Source organism: Stigmatopora argus, chromosome 4, assembly GCF_051989625.1.
Source record: "Stigmatopora argus isolate UIUO_Sarg chromosome 4, RoL_Sarg_1.0, whole genome shotgun sequence".
NCBI lineage: Eukaryota > Metazoa > Chordata > Actinopteri > Syngnathiformes > Syngnathidae > Stigmatopora > Stigmatopora argus.
This window is the reverse complement of record NC_135390.1, coordinates 968,579-990,184: the sequence shown is the minus strand read 5'-3', so window position 1 is coordinate 990,184 and position 21,606 is coordinate 968,579. Positions and strand designations below refer to the sequence as shown.

Here is a 21,606-nt window from a genome sequence, read left to right as displayed (position 1 = left end):
TAAGCTCAACCGAATAACATCATGAAGGTTATAAAAACACTGTCACAACAATCTGTTTTTATCGGAACACCTGCGTAAGAATTTGCACAATAAGCAAAACAACGGCATTATTATTTGCACCAGTAAGCATAATAATTTCTGGGGAAAAGGTTGAGGTGTATCTTCCAGTACTCAGTCCTCGGAGCAAGAACTCAGTGTATTGTTTTATGTCTTTGCGTACTTGTATCTCTCGCTGATCCCAGCTGTCCTGGAGAGCGACCTTGGCATAAGCGTTTGTCTTCGTTGAAAGCGATCAACACATATATATATATATATATTGTTTAATATAGTTACACATTTAGGATGAGCAAATATATTGATTAATATAGTAAGCATGTATATTATAAGGCTTTATATTCATTGCAAACACATTTATAATAATGATTATTCCATCATCAGTGTCAGTGGCGGTCGGTGCATTTTTTCGTAGCGCCTTCAACGTATCAATCCAACCCTCGAAAACTATTTTATGGCTATAAAACCTCTACTGCAGCTAGCGCTGCGACACATAAAAATAATCAATAAATCAATGCACAAAAATGGGGTTAAATCCACTTCCTTGCAGCATTTCATGATTAAATACAAATACTGGAGCTTTTCACACATTGAAACCAGGCCAGGGGGGCGATTTTCCCGGGAAAAGACAGCGATGAACGTCAATGGCGTACGGGCAAACATTGCCCGAAAATGGGGTAAAATCCAGCCGAAAACAGCATTTATTGATTAAATACAAATACTGGAGCTTTTTAGACATCAGAACCAGGCCCAGAGTATCATTTCCCCGGTAAAAAAGACAGCGATGAACGTCGATACATCCATACGTGAAATGAAAAAAAATGCACTAAAATTAGGTGAAATCCACTTCCTAGCAGCATTTATTGACTGAATACAAATACTGGAGCTTTTTAGACGTTACAACCAGGCCAGGGGGGTGATTTCCTCGGGAAAAGACAGCGATGGACGTCAATGGCGAAACGGCAAAAATTAAACTGGGGTAAAATCCACATCCTAGCAGCATTTAGTGATTAAATACAAACACTGGAGCTTTTCAGATATCAGAACCGGGCCCACAATTGAAATATTATTTAGGAATATAGCCATATTATACTCACCAAAAATCCTTTTTAACTGTACACAATATCCATCCTCCTTTCTTTCTTCCTTCTTTCCTATCACCATCGAAGCTAATGATGAAAGTTGAGCCTGTCCTGTCATATTTCCGGCATAGTCCGTTTTGAAAATAGCATTAAATCAACACAACAATATACTATTTGCTTGTGGAACTAAGTTAGCGCGCTGAAAGTGCCGCACACACCATTTTCCCGGCTGTAACAGGCTTGCTAGCTTCGGAGTTGACCGCCCTTTCTTAATGATGTTCATTTTTTTCTGGAAAAGTCCGTCTAGAAAATAGCTTTGTGAGCAAACGGAATCAGTTTTTCTTGCTTCTGTCGGCCATTGTGGGTGGAGTTTGTGATCCCAAAACCTCACTATGGCTTTGGCCCGCCTACTAGCCAATCATAGTTGGTGAAAGCAATGACATATCCCAGCCAGCAAAATGCTAATGCGTATGAAAAAGCATTGTGGGGTTGCCAACTCGAAATCTGATTGGTTAAAAGAAACAGTCTAGTTTAATGCAGCAGAGCCCGCAGAACTGATTGTGAAGGCTTTGAGGCAGATCTGATCTGGCAACAAATAATGGCTGAAATGTGATTGGTTAAATGCTTCAATATGAAAACACACATCTGGAAGCAGTGCAACCAGGGGGAAAAGCAATGAAAGGAAGCTAACAGACCATTTGGAATAATAAGTATTGATGAACAAAATATAATATGATTCAGATATTTCTTAGGCCAGCAGAGAAGGCCCTGATGGCCCGCCACTGATATATATATATATATATATATATATATATATATATATATATATATATATATATATATATATATATATATATACCGTATTTTCTCGATTATAACATGCAGATTTTTGCTATATAATTAATTCCAATAGATGGGGTGCGTGTTATAATCAATAACTAAAATAAATTACAAATTTTCGATCGAAAAAAGCATTGTCAAACTCACTTTGACGCACGGATTTTACGTCATCTCGTGAAGCCGATCGAAAATCGGAAAGCCGAGACCACCACTGCCCCCCTCTAGCCTCGTACTCGTCTCAGTTCACCCTCTCTCAGTTCAGTTTTGGACATTGTACAAGCAACATGGCATCAAAACGAGCAAGTTATACCGCAGCGTTCAAAAGAAAAGTCATCAAAGTGGCAGAGGAATTGGGCAACAGAGAAGCTGGAAGAAAATTCGATATTAGTGAAGCTAACATCCGTGGTTGGAGGAAGAAGAAAGACCCATTATTGAAAGAAAAAGCAACAGCAAAAGCATCAGGACGTGGAAGAAAAGCAATGTTCCCAGAGTTAGAGAAAGAACTTCTTAAAACGATTGCTGAGAGAAGAGCTGCAGGGTGTGCCATCAACACAGTCGAGCTGCGTATCCTCGCCCTGAAAATCATGAAAAAAACCAACAAGGATTCCGGCTTCAAATCGTCTGCATGTAGTCAATGTTCAAGGAAGTCTAAAAGGTATTGCAACATAACATGTCTACATGATATGTTTGTCCACTCTATGTATCCCTTTTCACATAATCAAGTTCAACGCACATAATTGATTGTCCCTTTGAAGTCTTTTAAGTCCCCATACCCTCGTTAAGAGAAAGTAATGCACGACACTCGACACGCTCGTACCTGAAGATTTCTCTATCCGGTTTTGAACAAAACAATCGTGAAACGAAGAAAAAAAGGTAAGATTTCTGATTTTCGTCAGCGGGAAATTTTAGGTGCGCACTATATTCGATTACTGCGTTTTTCCAGATGTTTTTGGCCCAAAATTACCTGCGTGTTATTTTCGAGTGCGCGTTAAAATCGAGAAAATACGGTACCTAAATTAATTTGTTTCCCATTCATTTCAATGGGAAACTTCCGCTCGAGTTACGAGAATCTTGTCATACGAGCTCAGTCCCGGACGGATTAAGCTCGTATCTCGAGGTACCACTGTATATATATAAATATATATATACATATATATATATATATATATATATATATATATATATATATATATATATATATATATATATACATACATGCATATGCATATGCATATGCATATGCATATATATATATATATATATATATATATGTATATATATATTTATATATATACAGTGGTACCTCGAGATACGAGCTTAATCCGTATCCTATATCCGTATCATCTATATACCAAAGCAGCAACGAGACACCAAAGCACTGCCAGACACTTACAAGCAACGGTACTCTCTCTCTCTCTCTCTCTCTCTATATATATATATATATATATATATATATATATATATATATATATATATATATATATATATATAACAAGCACTCCCAGCAATACAATTTGCAGTGTTCCTTGGACTCCGTAAGCCAGGGATAGCGCTCGTAGTTAGCGAACTGAAAGTGGCAGACAAACCGGTTGTAACAGACTTGCCAGCTTCGGAGTTGACCGCCTTTTCTTAATGATGTCCATTTTTTCTGGAAAAGTCCATCTAGAAAATGGCTTTGTCAGCAAATCTGCAACCAAATCCATTGCTTTTCCTCCGTCGGCTCTTGTGGGTGGAGTTTGCGAGCTCTGCCTCGCTCATTCTGGCTTTGGCCCGCCTACTCTATCTCTAGCCAATCATAGCTGGTGAAAGCGATGACGTATCCCTACGCCTGCGAGAAGGCAATGACGTATCCCTACCCCTGAAAGAAGGCTTTGGTGTGACCAAATCGAATTCTGATTGGTTAAAGCAACAGTCTTATCGACGCTTGTTTAATGCAGCAGAACCTTCAGAACGGATTGTGAAGGCCTTGAGGCATATTTCTGACCCTGGCAACAAATAATGGCTGAAATGTGATTGGTTAAATGCTTCAATATGAAAACACACATCTGGAAGCAGTGCAACCAGGGGGAAAGCAATGAAAGGAAGCTGACAGACAATTTGGAATTATTTAATAAGTATTGATGGACAAAATATAATGTATGATTCAGATATTTCTTAGGCCAGCAGAGAAAGCCTTGAAGGCCCTGACGGCCCGACACTGTTAGTAGTAGCAGTAGCAGTATTTTTGCCCAAGTATTCATGGGCAAAATATAATTAGTCTGTGATTCAGATATTTCTTAGGCCAGCAGAGAAGGCCCTGAAGGCCCTGACGGCACACCACTGGGCAAACTATTCCACAAAGTGGGTGCGGGATTTCATTCCAACCCATTAAGAGGTTACCTTTTCACCAATCTAATGTCCTACAAGTGCAATCAGTGGATTGCAGGCAGGTGCTTCTTGTTTTCTGCAGAAATCTCATTGGTTAAATTGTCTGTGCTATATTGATTGTAACGAAAACCTGCACCTGCTTCCCTTCACTTTTATTTAATTCAATGAAGTCAATATGGATTTTTTAAATGGATATGTTGATTTAGGGAATTAAACACGCTACAGTCATAAATTGCCACTAGGATTATGTTGAGCACATAAAACACGCTCTACAATTTTTTTTGAATACTGGTTAAATCCATAGTGGTATAATGGGGTTTGAAGGGTGATACCATACTACCCCGTTGAGACATGGGTCTTCCAATGGCTCAATATATCCGCCCATCTAAACAATTTTTTTGGGTAAAATTGGTTTGCCTTTTGTGCTAACATACAGTTGTGGTCAAAAGTTTACATACACTTGTGAAGAACATAATGTCATGGCTCTCTTGAGTTTCCAGTTATTTCTACAACTCTGATTTTTCTCTGATAGCGTGATTGGAACAGATACTTCTTTGTCACAAAAAACATTCATGAAGTTTGGTTCTTTTATGACTTTATTATGGGTTAACAGAAAAAGTGATCAAATCTGCTGGGTCAAAAATATATAGCTTCCATCCTGCCTGAAATCTGCCACCATTATCCCTGTCCCTAAAAAGCCAACCATTGACAGCCTGAATGATTATAGGCCTGTTGCACTCACGCCTGTGATCATGAAGTGCTTTGAAAAGTTGTTCGCCCGCCATATCAGGGATACAATTCCTCCCTCAATTGACCCTCACCAGTTTGCTTATAGAGCAAATAGGTCCACCGAGGACGCCATTGCCGTAGCTCTACACACAGCACTGAGCCACCTGGAGCACCATGGGAACTACGTGAGGATGCTTTTCATTGACAATAGCTTAGCCTTCAACACTATAATACCGGACATTCTGGCTGACAAACTCTCCCACCTTGTACTATCCTCTTCCATCTGCTGCTGGATAAAGAACTTCTTAACCAACCGACCACAAACTGTTAGACTTGGTCCCCACCTCTCTTCCTCCATTACACTGAGCACTGGCTCCCCTCTAGGCTGTTTACTGAGTCCTCTTCTGTACTCCCTGTACACATACGACTGTACACCGACCCACCAGTCTAACTCCATCATCGAATTTGCCGATGACACCACTGTGGTCGGACTCATCTCAGGAGGGGATGAGTCGGCCGACAGAGATGAGGTCAACAAACTGTCTTTGTGGTGCTTGGTGAACAATCTCACAATGAACACCATGAAAACTAAAGAAATAATCCTGGACTTTCTCAAACGCAGCACAGATCTAGCAACACCACGGCAGTGGTGAAGAAGGCCCAGAAACGACTCCATTTCCTGAGGGTACTCAGGAGGAACAACTTGGACACTAAGCTTCTGGTAATCTTCTATAGAGCCACTGTGGAGAGCATCCTGGCATACTTAATTACAGTATGGTACGGTGGAAGTACGGCAGCAGACAAAAAGGCCATGCAGAGAGAGAGAAGATCATAGGCTGCTCTCTGCCCTCACTGGAAGACATTGCCAGCCCTCGCTACCTCAGCAGAGCCGGGAACATTTTCGGGGACCCATACCACCCTGGTTACAACCTGTTCCAGCTGCTGCCTTCTGGCAGACGCTACAGTTCTCAGAAAACACGGACAAATAGGCTTAAGGACAGTTTTTTCACTGATTGTTTTGTTCTTCAACTGTAGTTCCTCTATTTTAGAGGTAAGATCGGGCCAAAAAAATCTGAATTCCGGGTCGGGTTGGGCTTGGGTTTAAGATCTTACCTCTGCTTTTTTCCTCTGTGCTTTGAAGTATTTCTTGACAGTTTTTATATTTTTCCAGATCTCCTTAGTGTTCTCTTTTGCGGTGCTAATTATGTTTTAAAAGACATTTGATTTTGCAGTTCGAATTTATTTTATTACTTTATTTCTTAGAGAAGGAAATGTCTGTCTATTATTGATCCTTTTTGTTTTAAGCAATATTTTGAGAGCATGGTCTCGTCTTCATTTAACCATGGGAGGTGATTCATTTTTGATTGTTTTGCTTTAATTTTTCTTGTGATTGCAGACACCGTGTCTTGGGTAAAGGTCATGAAAATTTTGCAGCTGTCATTGTCATGACTATGGTGGAGATAATCATGCCAATTCATATCTCTTAGTGCCTCAGTCAAATTTGGGATCTCCTTTTGTAGTACTCTAATCTGCTCTGATAAGGTTTTCTGAGCGCATGAGTTTCTATTTTTAGGAAACTTTCTTGAGAACAGGATGAGGTTATGGTCCGATAGACATGTACTCATATTGAACGTCTTATGGATCCTCTCACACTTATTGGAAAAGATCAGATCAATGCATGTTTTGGAAGAAGCAGTTAGTCCAGTGCAGGGGTGGGCAAACTATTCCACAAAGGGCCGCAGTGGGTGTGGGTTTTCATTCCAACCCTTAAAGAGGAGACCTTTTCACCAACCTGGTCTCCTACAAGGGCAATCAATGGGTTGCAGTCAGGTGCTTCTTGTTTTCTGCAGAAATCTTATAGGTCAAAGTCCGTGCTGTATCGGTTGGAACAAAAAAACCTGCACCCACAGCGGCCCCCGAGGACCGGTTTGCCCACCCTTGGCCTAGTGGGACCTTGGCTTTGTTAAGGGTGCTATATAGATGACCATAGATTGTTTCTTAAATACATTCATACCTCTACTTAGGAATGCTTTGTGGTGCGAAATTTTGAAGTTTTAAAAGCTTTTTATATGCAAATGAGTGCCTCGAGATAAGAAAAATTTCCAAGTTACAAAAACTCCCAAAAATTACATGCATTCTTTATCCATCATTTTGTCGCGGATGCATTGATTCTCACCTTAAAAGCTCACTCCACCATATACTGGGCTCTCATTGGCTGTCTCACAACAACCGTCCATTTTCTTTAACCCATTGTCTGATTAAACCTATTTATGCTTGGGGAAGCTGTAGCCGACTGCCTGAACGGCAGCCTCCGTGGTTTAAATTGTGCTGCGGGGGCAGGTGATGGGCCGTATTGTCAGTAATAAGGCCAGCATAAATCACTCTGACACTCACCAACTACTGGTTCATCTTGAAGAGTTGTAAGCCCCGGGGCGTGTAGGCTCAGCTAATGGAAATGTAGATAAGTCTAACTCAGCAAACGGGGTGGGCCCACCTCACAAAGCTAATGGTGTGGGCTCGGCTAATTTTCCAAGTTTAGTCAAACGGCCCGCTCTACAGCATCAGCTTCCTATCCCGACGCCGTCTTTGCCGTCCAGATCTAATAACAATTCACAGTGGTCCTCCCAGTCTTGCTATTTCTTTCAGTATATTGTGCGCGCGATGGAATTTCTAGAAACCGCAGTGACGTGCCGGAGACCGATGTTTAATAAATCTATGTAGTTGATGTTAGTCCGGTATTGACGAACAACTTGCAAAAAGACACACGAAAAAAGTAACAAGGTAGGGAGAGTTTGAGGCTCCATGCATTGGCGCCACCATCTTGAACTAGATTCCAAACTTTATTACTAAAGAAAGGAAATAGTTATAAACCATCAGTTTGAGAGAGCATCTTTTTCAACCGGGATGCTTCAGCTATTACAATCACACCCTTAATGAATCAATTTTTTGTTGTTGTTGTCATTTCAGTTCGAAGACTTCAGTCTAAAAAAATCATGCTTCAAATGTTTCCATTGCATAACAAAGAAGAACTCAAGAGACTCTCTTTTAAGTGGTACAAAAAGGTTAAGACATCCCTTCAGCCTCTTGGTGAGTTTGAAAAAATAAAAATAAAAGTGATTACATTCAATGAATGACTTAAAGAATACCTTTTTGAAAATATTTTAAAACACAGTGGTTCATCTACTTACAAAATTAATTCGTTGTAAAAATGGTTTTGTAACTTAGAGTTTTTGTAAGCAGAAACATATTTTTCATTTAATTAACATAACTTGCTCCACAATTTTTAAACTAGCCCCTGAAACAGGGATGGGCAAACAATACAAAGGGCTTTAGTGGGTGTTTAGGGGTTTGGAGGGTGAGGATCCAGGAGAAGCATGAATCAGAAGACTTGATGATTTCCAAAGTCGTTGGCTCTGATCATGTTATCGTCAATCTCCTGGACTGTTGTTTTAAATCGCGCGCCTTATCGAAGACTTCCTTTAAATTTCTCAAAGACAAACCACTGTCTTAATTCACGCACGCATTCTCTTCCTGACCCTCCTCGTTGCCCGCTGCCTCTTCCCCCTCATTCGCCGACTCCATCAATTCGATGAGGTCTTCATCAGTCGGAAGTGTTGAGTGGCTCTCGAGCAGTTTGTTCACCTCCTCCGCCGTCATGTTCGAAAATCCTTCGGTGGCTACGGACCGAGCCAGCACCACTGCCTGATCAACAGCGGAGTCCTTAATCTCCTCAGGGTTGAACCCTTAAAGTCCTCAGTGACTTTTTTGTGGGCACAAACTTCCAGCTGGAAATTAAGTTCTGCTCCTTCATGTCCCCAATCGCACTCTGGATGTTCGACGGACATGTGGCAATGTTGTAATTGCGCTAATATTCCTTGATGCTGGTGGTCTGATTGGACCGGTCAATTGATGAAACCAGTCCCTGCATTGTGGATTTTGTATACAGGGATTTGAATGCATGAATGACCATTTGCCGCCACAATTTTCGCCGCAATTTTCATCTGACTTCTGGTTGCAAACTTTTTATTTTTTTTATAATTAATAGTGGAAAAAAATAGAAATAGTGAATTTGCGATAAGTGAAGTCGCGATAATAGAGGGATTACTGTATCCCTGTTTTTGCAGATGATGTGGTTGTGTTGCCTTCATTAAGCCATGACCTCCAACTCTCACTGGAACGATTCGCAACCAAGTGTAAAGTGGTATGGATAAGAATTAGCACCTTCAAATTAGAGGCAATTGTCCTCAGTCGAAAAAAAAAAATGAGTTCCTTCCCCAAGTGGAGCAATTTAAGTATCTTGGGGTCTTGTTTGCAAGTGAGAGAAGAATGGAGCGGGACAACGACAGGCGGATTGGTGGATAAGCATGCTGGGGAGAGGGAAGTCTGGGCTTCCCTGCTATACAGTGGGGCAAATAAGTACAGTGGTACCTCGACATACGATCGTAATCCGTTCCGAGACTGAGATCGTATGACGAGCTTTTCGTAACTCGAGCGGACGTTTCCCATTGAAATGAATTGAAAACAAATTAATTCGTTCCAACCCTCTGAAAAAACACCAAAAACAGGATAATGGATTGGAAAAAATGTTTCATTTCTTCTAATTCGCCATATTTTAACAAAGTAACACATAATTGGTGGTTTAATAGTAATAAAATGTGTTTAAGCTAACTAAAATTGGGCAGATTTCGCCGACGAGAGACAGAGATGCACGGGGGGGGGGGGTTGTCTCACGACAACGCACTTGTAAACGGAACAAACAAATTTAAAAATAACTTGGATTAATATATACAGACACACAAACATACATTTAATGTAACTTTACACAAAACTGATTCCTAATTTTGTTTGAATCTTTTTTTTAACCTTCGTTCTCTTCGGGTTAGTTGTTTTCCACGCCTCCACCCTCACGTTCGCTATCGATGGGCCGTTTGCTGTTGTACTACGTATTCCCTTCAAAATATTCCGAAAAGGATGCACACAAATGTCCTTACAATAGGATAACCCACGACCACTTGCCAACGAGAAATAGTCTTGTAGTACATATTAGCGATCGCTCCGCTGCTCATAAGAACTTCAGGGGGACCGGCTCGCAACTCCCTCGTTGTAATAGCTCTGGTCGCAACCGCTTTGAACGGCGCCTATGAGAGCGAGTTGCGACCAGAAATATTACAAAGAGGGAATTGCGAGCCAGTGCTGCTGGATGTTCTTAGGAGCAGCGAACGAGAAGTAATATAATACTCCTCGTATTAGATAATAATAACAGGAAATGCAACAGCTCAGCTTACCCACGTATTGATTGTGGGTAATGAAGTTTTATTCTGAGAAAGAGTGCCTTTGCCTATTGACGTGTGCATGAGTATACTTCATCACCCAGAAAGCCCTCTTTTTGCCCCCGCATGCGCGTTGTGGTCGATGCGTAGGAGAAACTCGTCTGAATTAATCGTTCAGTGCTCGTAGATATTGTTATACACGAAAGGGATGCGGCAAAAAAGACGCGCTACAATGATAAACAGCCTCTCATGTCATGGCCACATGGCTTGGTCGCATCTCGAAATTTTAATTGTATCGCGAGCGAATTATTCGATCGAAATTTTCGTCCTACCACGAAAATGTCGTATAACGAGCGGTCGTATGATGAGGTACGACTGTATTTAGTCAACCACCAATTGTGCAAGTTATCCTACTTATGTGCGTGCATGCATATATGTACACATACAGTGGGGCAAATAAGTATTTAGTCAACCACCAATTGTGCAAGTTCTCCTACTTGAAAATATGTGTATATATATATATATATATATATATATATATATATATATATATATATATATATATATATATATACTTATATATACTTATATATAAATACTTACCGTATTTTCACGCCTATAAGGCGCGCATAAAAGTCAATTTTTTTCTCCAAAATAGACAGGGCGCCGTATAATCCAGTGTGCTTTATATATGGACCAAAACTAAAATTGTTATCACGATAAAATAAAATAAATCAGTCGATAGGACAACTACGGAAACCAGCCCCCGACTCTACTATTTTCCCGTAGATAAAGTACTGCACAGTGACTGCTGGGATATAGAGTTCTTAATACACCCAGTTCTTCAATACAGTTAGTATGATGGCAACCACACTAATTTGGTGCTGGCTGTCATTTTGGCTGTATTTACAAAAGAAATCCTGCCGCTAAATGTTGGCGTCAACAGAGCATTCAAAGCTAGACTGTGATCTATGTATATATATACAACTAACTACGCCAAGCAGCCCGACTACTATTTTCCCTTGGATAAAGTACTGCGCAGTGACTGCTGGGATATAGAGTTCTTGCGTGCAACACCCACACGCTAAAAAGACGCTTTAATAAGGCAACGTAAGCAAAACTGAGTTCGGTTGTACTTTATTTAGACATTTTACATCTTACTCACGTCATCATGGCCATCTTGGCGAGGTGTAAGCGCCATGCGTTTCTTTTCGCTTCAGTGGTTTTTTGTTTGATCTGTTGACAGAGTGCTATCCATTCTTTCCTATTTTGTTGGAGGTCTCAACGTAGTCGATTCCTTTCGCGGATGAGGTCCTTCAGGTCCTGTGTCAACCATGGGAGCTCCTTCTGGCGGATAACTTTGACCGGTATTGTAAGTGCTGCTGCCTCTTTCATGTGTTGCACTAAGAGGGAGAGTTTTTCCGGGGCTGTGGCTGCTGCGGAGATTACGGGTAGGCGATCCATGAGGATGGTACGATACCTCTTCCAGTCAGCTTTCGAGAAGTTGGGTCGTACTCTTCTTTGTTGGCATTCGACACGGAGAGCACGGTTCCACCTAATCAGAATCGGTCTGTGGTCGGAGGTCATCTCGTCGATGGGTTCCCATTGCAGATGTTCGGCCGTGGTGGGGTCAGCGATCGTTAGGTCGGGGGCACTCATGCCTGCTCCTTGTTGGTATCTGGCAGTCCGTGTCCACACGCCGTCATTAAGGAGAGTTAGGTCATGGTCATCGACCCATTGATGGATTGCGTTACCCCTGGGATCTGTCTTGGCAAGTATATCCCAGGTCGGGTGGTGCCCGTTGAAATCCCCGCAGATCAGGCCATGCTCCGTGGGGAGCCAGTTTAACCAGGAGAAATCTTGGGGGGCAGGACAATAATCCGATGTCGCCGGGGGGATGTAGGCGTTGACCAGTGAGAGGTGCCGCCTGCGGGCGATGGGGATGTGGATATGCTGGAGTTCGAGGGGGCCTGATGGGGAAGCTGGAAGAATGGAGTAGGGGATGCCGCATCTCAGGTAGACAAGGAGACCCCGCCTCGTCGCTGTTTTGTGCCTGAGCCCTCACGGTCTTGGCGAATCACGTTATAACCGTCGAGCTGAGGCGTCGGGTCTTCGAGTCCCAGTTTTGTTTCCTGGAGGAGGAGGATGTCAATTTTTAGACGTGCCGTCACCTCTTTCAGTTCGGTAGTCTTGGTCGCCAGGTAGTCACAGTTCCATTGAAGGATGGTGAGACCGGCTTTCCGTGCCTCCGGTAGATCGGCAATCCTATCTGTGGGTTGTTGAGGGTGGGAGGGTTTCAGGTTCAGACAGCTCTGGCAGCACCAGTTATTGTTCCTGCGAAGTATGGTTAAACCGTGTCTGGTTTCAGGGGCACATTTGAGGTGGAATCCACGTTTGCAGGATCTACATGTCAGGGGAGAGCGTGAAACGATTAATTTGTTATTACAGGTGGGGCAGTTTGCGTTTATAGGTTGGTGTATTGTTATGGCTGTTTGGTGTGTGGAGGATTGTTGTGTCAGGGGTGGTGAGCAGGTCGGGCATAGCCAGTTTGCATTAGTTTGGGAGCGAGATAGTCCAGAGCAAGAGCGGTGGGATTTGTTGGGGCAGTTCGAGCAGGGGATGGGGGAGATGGTAGGGGAGAAGGAGATTTTGCAGACACAGCATTTTTCTTTCGGTCCCACGTAGGCTGTGCGCGGAAGTAACGGCACAACGGCATTTCCGGAACAGGATCCGCAGAGAAAGCCTTGATGACTCTTTATCTGGGTTCGGGTCAGGCCGCTACAGGTCCTGTGGAAATTTCGTCGGCAAGCGTTGCAGACCAGTGGGGTGAAGTCACGACGGATCGTCTTCGAGCATCCTGGGCAGGAAGGTCCCGGGTTCTCCTCGACGTCGCCTGCCCTTAGGAGGAGTAACCGGAGGTGTGGGGCAGGGCGGACATCTCCGGCTGGATGAAAAACATAGGGCGCCATGTTCCTGGGTGGCAGCTCTGGGTGGTTGTGTTGGATTCGCAGGCCGCGGCGGGCGGCCTCTCGGGAGACACCTCGTGAAGGTTCCAACTGTTGTCTCCCCGCCGCTGCTCATGTTGTTGTTGGGTCACCTCAGGCGCCTGAGGATTACCCTCAGCAGCGCTAGAGCTGTCACTGGAACGCAGATTAGTTCATCCAGGGGGTAGCCGGAGGTGTGGGGCAGTGCGAATATCTCCGGCTGGATGAAAAACGTAGGGTGCCACGTTCCTGGGTGGCAGCTCTGGGTGGTTTTGTTGGATTCGCATGGGAGCTTCGGGGGCGCTGGCTAGCGGCTCCTTTTAGCTTGTAGCATCTGTGTTCGCATCCCTTTGAATGGCGCCTATGATAGAGTGCCATTGCCTGTCGGCGTTATGCGCACGAGTATACTTCATTACCCAGGCTAGTTGTGCGTTTCCTGGTCTGAATAACTCATCCGGTGCTCGTAAATATTGTTATACACGAAAGATATGCAAAAAAAAAATGCCATGGCCACCTGGCTTGGTCGCATCACGAAATTTTGACCGCATCACGGGCGAATTATTCGATCGAAATTTCCCCCGTAAGACGAGCATTTTGTATGATGAGCGGTCGTATGACGAGGTACCACTGTATAGTTCTTGCACGCTACACCCACACGCTAAAAACACGTTTTTAAAAAGGCAACGGAAGCAAAACTGAGTTCGGTTGTACTTTATTTTGACATTTTACAACTTACTCACGTCATCATCACCCACAAATCCATCAAAGTCCTCATTTTCTGTGTCCGATTTAAACAATTGCCCAAATGAGTCTTCCAAAACGCTGGGTCCCGCGGTTGTAGTTCTTAAGCCTCCGGGAATGACGGCAAGCTCTGAGTTATTATATATATGATATATACATAGTTCACAGTCTAGCTTTGAATGCTCTGTTGACGCCAACATTTAACGGCAGGATTTCTTTTGTAAATACAGCCGTAATGACGGCCAGCACCAAATTAGTGTGGTCTTATTCTCAACGTTAAGACTGTTCGATTAATCCAAGTAAACGGCCTTCTCGTCGGCAGCAAAGATGCATGTGTAGTTGGAGGTGCGACGACTCTCTTCGACGAACAATAAGTAATTCACGATCTTCTCAGCGTACTCTCTCTGACAAGTAGTCGTCGGGCGGTGGGAGTTGTGGTGAAGCAAAAACTTTTCCCACCAGCCATTACTCGCCTTGACATTTTCGCTGGTCGAAAAAAGTGATCGCTTCTTTCTGGATTATCGTGCGGTTGACTCGGAGCGTCTTCTGATTTATCTTCCAACCACCAGGCGAGACGGTTCACGATGAGCCTTTCCATCGTTTTGCTAAGCGTAGAGGTGAGGGCAATGGGTCTGTAGTTCCCAACGTCCTTTGGTGACTTCCCTTTTTTGAGGAAAGGGATGATGGTGGCCACTCGCCAAGCTTGTGGACACCAGCCCTCTAGCCAGCTGGTGTTGACGATATGGAGTAGTTCGGGAAGGATGTTTGCCGGAAGATTTTTTAGAAGGTCCGGGGCTATGTCGTCGGGTCCAGCTGCCTTACCCGATTTAAGTTGGGACAGCGCTGTCTGCAGTTCAGTATCGGTGAACGGGAGCTCGAGGACTTGTCGCGGTGAGCCGAGCAGTCTGCGGGTAGCTGTACGTAGAGAACGCACTGCTTGTCTGCTCCGCTTGTCACTCTTGCGTCCGCTGACCGAGGCATATTCCCTGATAAATGCTGTTGCCTTGGCTCGGTCACTCACGTACTCCTTGTTCTTGTAGACCAGGGACTCGCCAGATTGTTGTTTTTTGGTGCCTGAGAGGGATTTTACTAAGGACCAGGCTTGTCCCGTAGATCTTGTCTCGGCGTTCTTAAGCCTCCGGGAATGACGGCAAGCTCGGAGTTATTTTATATTATATATATATATATATATAGATATATATATAGAGATAGAGATAGAGATAGAGATAGAGAGAGTGAGAGAGAGTGAGAGAGAGTGAGAGAGAGTGAGAGAGAGTGAGAGAGAGTGAGAGAGAGTGAGAGTGAGTGAGAGAGAGTGAGAGAGAGTGAGAGAGAGTGAGAGAGAGTGAGAGAGAGTGAGAGAGAGTGAGAGAGAGTGAGAGAGAGAGTGAGAGAGAGTGAGAGAGAGAGTGAGAGAGAGTGAGAGAGAGAGTGAGAGTGAGAGTGAGAGTGAGAGTGAGAGTGAGAGTGAGAGAGTTCACAGTCTAGCTTTGAATGCTCTTTTGACGCCAACATTTAGCGGCAGGATTTCTTTTGTAAATACAGCCGAAATGACGGCCAGCACCAAATTAGTGTGGTCGCCGTCATACTAACTGTATTGAAGAACTGGGTGTATTAAGAACTCCATATCCCAGCAGTCACTGCGCAGTACTTTATCTACGGGAAAATAGTAGAGTCTGGGGCCGCTTTCCGTAGTTGTCCTATCGACTGATTTATTTTATTTTATCGTGATAACAATTTTAGTATTGGTCCATATATAAAGCGCACTGGATTATACGGCGCCCTGTATATTTTGGAGAAAATTTTAGACTTTTATGTGCGCCTTATAGTCGTGAAAATACGGTACTTGTAGTCATATGGCTGTTTTGCTTTTCCTGATATTTATTCTTGTCTCCTTTCAATCCAGCTTTTTTCCTGAATAAACACTGCAATATAATCATCAGATGGAGTATTTTAAACTCCAATGTAGCCTTGCAAAGTTTTTACAGCTACAGATAATGCACCCTGCCTGTCAAAGCAGCTGTGTTAAATCCATTATTTTGGACTTTCAGATGATATCAGACATTACTATGGAGAGGGTCTGGCTCTCTACTTTGGCTTCCTGGAATACTCTACAGTGGCCCTTATACCTCTGGCGCTTCTTGGGATGCTCTATTGCACCTTTGACTGGGAGAACTATGACAAATATGTTTTCTTTGCAGTTTTCAATCTTATCTGGTGCACTGTCTTCCTTGAGGTAGGAAAACATTTTATCTTATCTGTCTAGAATAAAGTTATATCCTATTTGGTATCATTAAAGGAAATCTTACACCTATTTATTTATAGCTTTTGATGGCTATTATATTTTTCTTTGAAAATTTCAGAATGTCATTTTTAAGCTATTCTATTTGGTGCTTTTTGTCTACTTTTCCACATAGCTGGGATTATCAATAAATCATTGAATACAATTGATTTTGTTAAAACAAAACAGTTTGGCTGACTATGTACATAAGTGTAGAAGTTACCCACATTGTCACTTAGTCAGGTCTCCTTAGTTGAGTTGATGGCGTTTTTTTTGTCCGTATTATCACCAATCTCAAATTCCCTCATTTGAATTGAGGTTTGACTTGCAAAGGTGATTGCAGTCATTGCATCGTAAAACATCAATGAAGCCAAATCCATTATGATCTAAGTTATGCTTAAACTTTTGATGTAATTTTGTGTGCACATATGATGAAGGTAATGCCACCGGTTAAAAGTTTAAAGGTCACACAGATTTTTTTGTTTTTGTAAAAAGTTGCTTTCATTTCTCAAATAAGTTGGAAAATGAAAAGTAAACATGGTCAAGACATTAACAAGTGTTGGAAACATTTATTCTTATTTTTAATAATTATCACCAGATATCAGCCCACTTGAGCTGTTGTGTGAAGAGTTTGAGCATATAATAAGTTACACCTCCCCACGCGAAGAGTCATCACCTTAAAAGTGGCGCACAATGACTAGTGGTTCATGACCGGGCCTGCGCCAATGGGGCCCGAAGAGAACCTGAGCTAGTGCATTAGGTTAAGAAGTTCCGGCTCTATGTAGTCAGGCTCACCTTTATGCTCGGGACTGACTTTTTGACTTTCGACCCACTTAAATTTTTTTCAAGGTATGTTTTGCCGATACTGATCCACAATTTTATCCAAATGACCAAGACAAGTAAACATAAATACCTGTGACACTTATAAATCTCTGTTGCATCTCTGATATATGTAAAACGACCTTTCAAACAAGGGCACATTTTAGGAAAATAATGAAAAGTTTAAAAGGCAAACTTTGTTGGATCGATATTTTATGTCAAGTTAGTCAACTTAACATTTTGTGATAGCGTCAGAGAGCAGAAGACTCGCTTGTTCTGTTGAGGGGAAGAAGCGCTGTCTCCTCCAAATTCCTTCCAAATCTTTTGAATGCTGCGCTCCCCCATTTATTAAGAATGAATAGGTGTGTCCATTACAGAGAAATAATGTTAGAACATATGGCTTTCATTAAACAGTCTTAGTCTTTTTGGCGTAAACAATCCCCGATATCACATCATTTGCCGCTATTGCTTCTCCTTGATCCAAGATGGCCTCCCAGAATGTTGATCTCCCTTCTCCAGCCTCTCAGGAGTTGTTGGAATTCACCCAGAGTTCATTGTCTTTTAACTACGCACTTGTAATTCCACCATATTGAAAAATGTCTTCTTTTTTTCCTCTTTTGTTTGTGTTCACACATATTGCATACAAAATTGGTATACCTTTATAATGTGGGTTTCAGGGCAAATTATTGGGGACCTTTGAACAGATTAGTGCTTTTACATGTAGTATGTATCTCTACTTATGAAAATTTAAAGTCTAGAAAACACTTCTGGAGCAAATTCATTTCCTAGGTAGAGGTACAATCGTACCGACGCTGCCCTACTTACGAACGAGTTAGGTTCCGAGCGATTGTTCATAAGTTGAATTTGTTTGTAAGTTGATTTAGTGCTATATTTTGTATTATAATTTATGTTTAAGGCCTATATAAGTATATTGAAGATTTATATAAGTGCATTTGTATGTTTAAGGCTTGTATAAATAACACGCATTGCTTTGTACTAAAAAAACATTTAATAAAATGGAGAGAATATGTACAGTACTGTATAGAGAGAGAGAGAGAGAGATTTATGTATTAGAAACTGGCCGAAAGAAGCGATCTAACGACGATTGCAGTTTTCTTCTTTTTTTCATCATAAATGATGCGGTAGCACTGTATGGCATCATTCAATTGATTTGCAAACTTTGTGCAACGCTCAATATTTGGGTCCTGCTGCTCGATCTTTCTGTTTATAAATGGTACTGACGGTCGAACGATTCAAGTTGTATGCCCGTGCAACGCTCACCACTCTCACGCGCATCAAGCTTCGTTATTATTGCCACTCGTTTCAAATGAAATGGCTTGCCTCTTCCTTGCACCTCCCTCACTAGAAGCCTTTCGCTTTTCACCAACCATATTGAATAATGGCTGCACGAGATATTTCATGATAAAAATGAAAAAGGTTCTTTGCGCACTGGAGATACGTCACGCACTTATGCAACTTACGCACTGCAACGAACTGGGCAGAGGAAGGTGGATGCTCGGTGAGCTGAGCGCTCACAGCGCCAGGCGTCGGTATTAGCGGCGGAAAGAAGCACTACTCTGAAAAAGGCGCGCAATACAAAATCGAACTTACGAACATTTTTCGACAAACGCAATTTGCAGACATGTTCGTATGTACCGTTGTTCGTAAGTCGAATGTCGAAAGTAGGGGAGCGTCTGTATATGAATATATGAATACAATGTAGTCACGGTGAGTCATTTTTTAAAATATCTCATCTCATCTCTCATCTCGTCTTCTTCCGCTTATCCGAAGTCGGGTCGCAGGGGCAGTAGCTTCAGCAGGGAAGCCCAGACTTCCCTTTGCCCAGCCACTTAATCCAGATCTTCTGGGAGTATCCCAGGGCATTCCTGCCTGGGAGACATAGTCTGCCCAGCGTGTCCGAGGTAGGCCCGGTGGCCTCCTCCCGGTCGGACGTGCCCGGAACACTTCCGAAGGGAGGCGTCCAGGGGGCATCCTGATCAGATGCCCGAGCCAACTCATCTGGCTCCTCTCGACCCGGAGGAGCAGTGGCTCTACTTCGAGTCCCTCCTGGATGACCGGGCTTCTCACCTTATCTCTAAGGGAGAGTCCGGACATCTTGCGGAGGAAACTCATTTCAACCACTTGTATTCGGGATCTCGTTCTTTCGGTTACGACCCACAGCTCGTGACCATAGATGAGGACTGGTTGGGCGAACTCCCATGACCCCCCAAGGGCCCTGCTTAGAGTGTAGAGCTGATTCACTGTTCCACAGTCAGACCGAAAATCACACTGCTCCTCCTGAATCCAAGATTTGACCTCCCGGTGGCCACTCCTCTCCAGTACCCCAGAATTGACCTTCCCAGGGAGGCTGAGGAGTGTGATTCCCCGGTAATTGGAACACACTCCCCGGTCCCCTTTTTTAAAACGGAGAACCACCACCCCGGTCTGCCAATCCAGAGGCTATGTCCCCGATGTTCACGCGATGTTGCAGAGGCGTGTCAACCAAGACAGCCCCACAACATCCAGAGCCTTTAGAAACTCCAGGCAGATCTCATCCACCCCCGAGGCCTTGCCACCGAGGAGCTTTTTAACCACCTCAGTGACTTCAATCCTACAGATAAGAGAGTCAGATTCCCCCGGCTCTGCTTCCTCATGGGAAGACGCGTCGGTGGAATTGAGGAGGTCTTCAAAATATTCGGCCCACCAATTCACAACATCCCAAGTCAATGTCAGAAGTGCCCCATCCCCACCCACTATATACTGTGTTGACGGGCACTGCTTCCCCCTTCTGAGACGTTGGATGGTGGACCAAAATTTCCTTGAAGCCACCCGGAAGTCGTTCTCCATGGCCTCATCGAACTCCTCCCATGCCGATGACACGACCACAAAGTCGATCATCAAAGTGCGGCCTAGGGTGTCCTGGTGCCTAGTGCACATATGGACACCCTTATGTTTGAACATGGTGTTCATTATTGTCAATCCACGACCAGCGCAAAAATTCAACAATAGAACACCACTCGCGTTTCAATCAGGGGGGCTGTTCTTCCCAATCACTCCCCTCCAGGTCTCACTGTCATTGCCCACGTGAGCATTGAAGTCCCCCAGCAGAACGAGGGAGTCCCCCAAAGGGGCACTCTCAAGAACCCCCTCCAAGGACTCCTAAAAGCTTGAGTACTCTGAACTGCTGTTTGTTGCATGAGCACAAATAACAGTCAGGTCCCGTCCGCCCACCTGAAGACAGAGGGATGCTACCCTCTCCTCCACCGGGGTAAACCCCAACATACACTCACCGAGCCGGGAGGGGGGGGGCAACAAGTACAGTGGTACCTCGCCATACGAGCACCCGACATACGAACAATTCGAGATACGAGTAAAATTTCCAGCAAATAATTATTTCCAGATGCGAGACAAATTTCGATATACGAGAAAGCCAGGTGGCCAAGACATGAGTGGCTGTTTATGATTTTAGCGCACTGCTTTTTTTTCCCGCATCTCTTTCGTGTATAACAGATATCTACAAGCACTGGTCAGAGCGTTGCATTTTTTTCAGTGTTTTTTTCCCGTCACTCAGCGCGAATGGCGGAGCGATCGCTAATACACGGAGTATATATTACTTCTCGTTGGCAAGTGGTCCTGCGTTATCCTATTGTGAGGACATTTGTGTGCATCATTTTCGGAATATTTTGAAGGGAATACAAAAGCAAACAGCCCATCAAATAGCCAACCTGAGAGAAATCAAATCAAATCAAAAGCCTTTATTGTCATCATACACAGCTGTGTATTACGAAATTGGTGGTGCTACTCCACAAAGTGCGTTTTCCCAGTAAAAAAACCATAAATAGTAATATAAAAGTATAAAAAGTCACATCCCGGCTAGGTAAATTCTAAAATATTGCACAATCCAAGATATTGCACATTGTTATTGCACACCCCGAAGTTATTGCACAGAAGGGATTGTGTCGTGCTAACGCAAGTTCAGATTCCTGATGGCTGTGGGAAAAAACTGTCCTTAAGTCTATTTGTCCGTGCTTTGTGAGACCTGTAGCGTCTGCCAGAGGGCAGCAGCTGGAACAGGTTGTGACCAGGGTGGTATTGGTCCCTGACAATGTTCCTGGCTCTGCTGAGGTAGCGAGGGCTGGCAATGTCATCTAGTGAAGGCAGAGAGCAGCCGATGATCTTCTGGGCAGTGTTGATCACTCTGCATGGCCTTTCTGTCTGCTGCCGTGCTTCCAGCGTACCACACTGTAATGCAGTATGCCCGGATGCTATCCACAGTGGCTCTATAGAAGGTTACCAGAAGCTTAGTGTCCAAGTTGTTCCTCCTGAGTATCCTCAGGAAATTGAGTCGTTTCTGGGCCTTCACCACTGCCGTGGTGTTGATAGACCAGGAGAGCTTGTCCGTGACGTGGACCCCCAGGAATTTGAAGGAATGGACCCTG

At 43.5% G+C, this 21,606-nt stretch overlaps 1 protein-coding gene across 7 annotated transcripts in view; it reads left to right on the top strand.

Moving 5' to 3' along the window:
• Nucleotides 1-21,606, top strand: part of ano10a (anoctamin 10a) — a 165,342-nt gene that overhangs the window by 51,236 nt on the left and 92,500 nt on the right. For all 7 annotated transcript variants that reach the window (XR_013300166.1, XR_013300167.1, XM_077599784.1 and 4 more), the window contains exons 5-6: nt 8,040-8,159; nt 16,119-16,303. Coding sequence is in view for 5 of the 7 variants with exons in the window: in XM_077599784.1 (XP_077455910.1) it covers nt 8,040-8,159; nt 16,119-16,303 (305 nt within the window). In the remaining 2 variants the exon portion in view is untranslated. The remainder of the gene's footprint in view (nt 1-8,039; nt 8,160-16,118; nt 16,304-21,606) is intronic.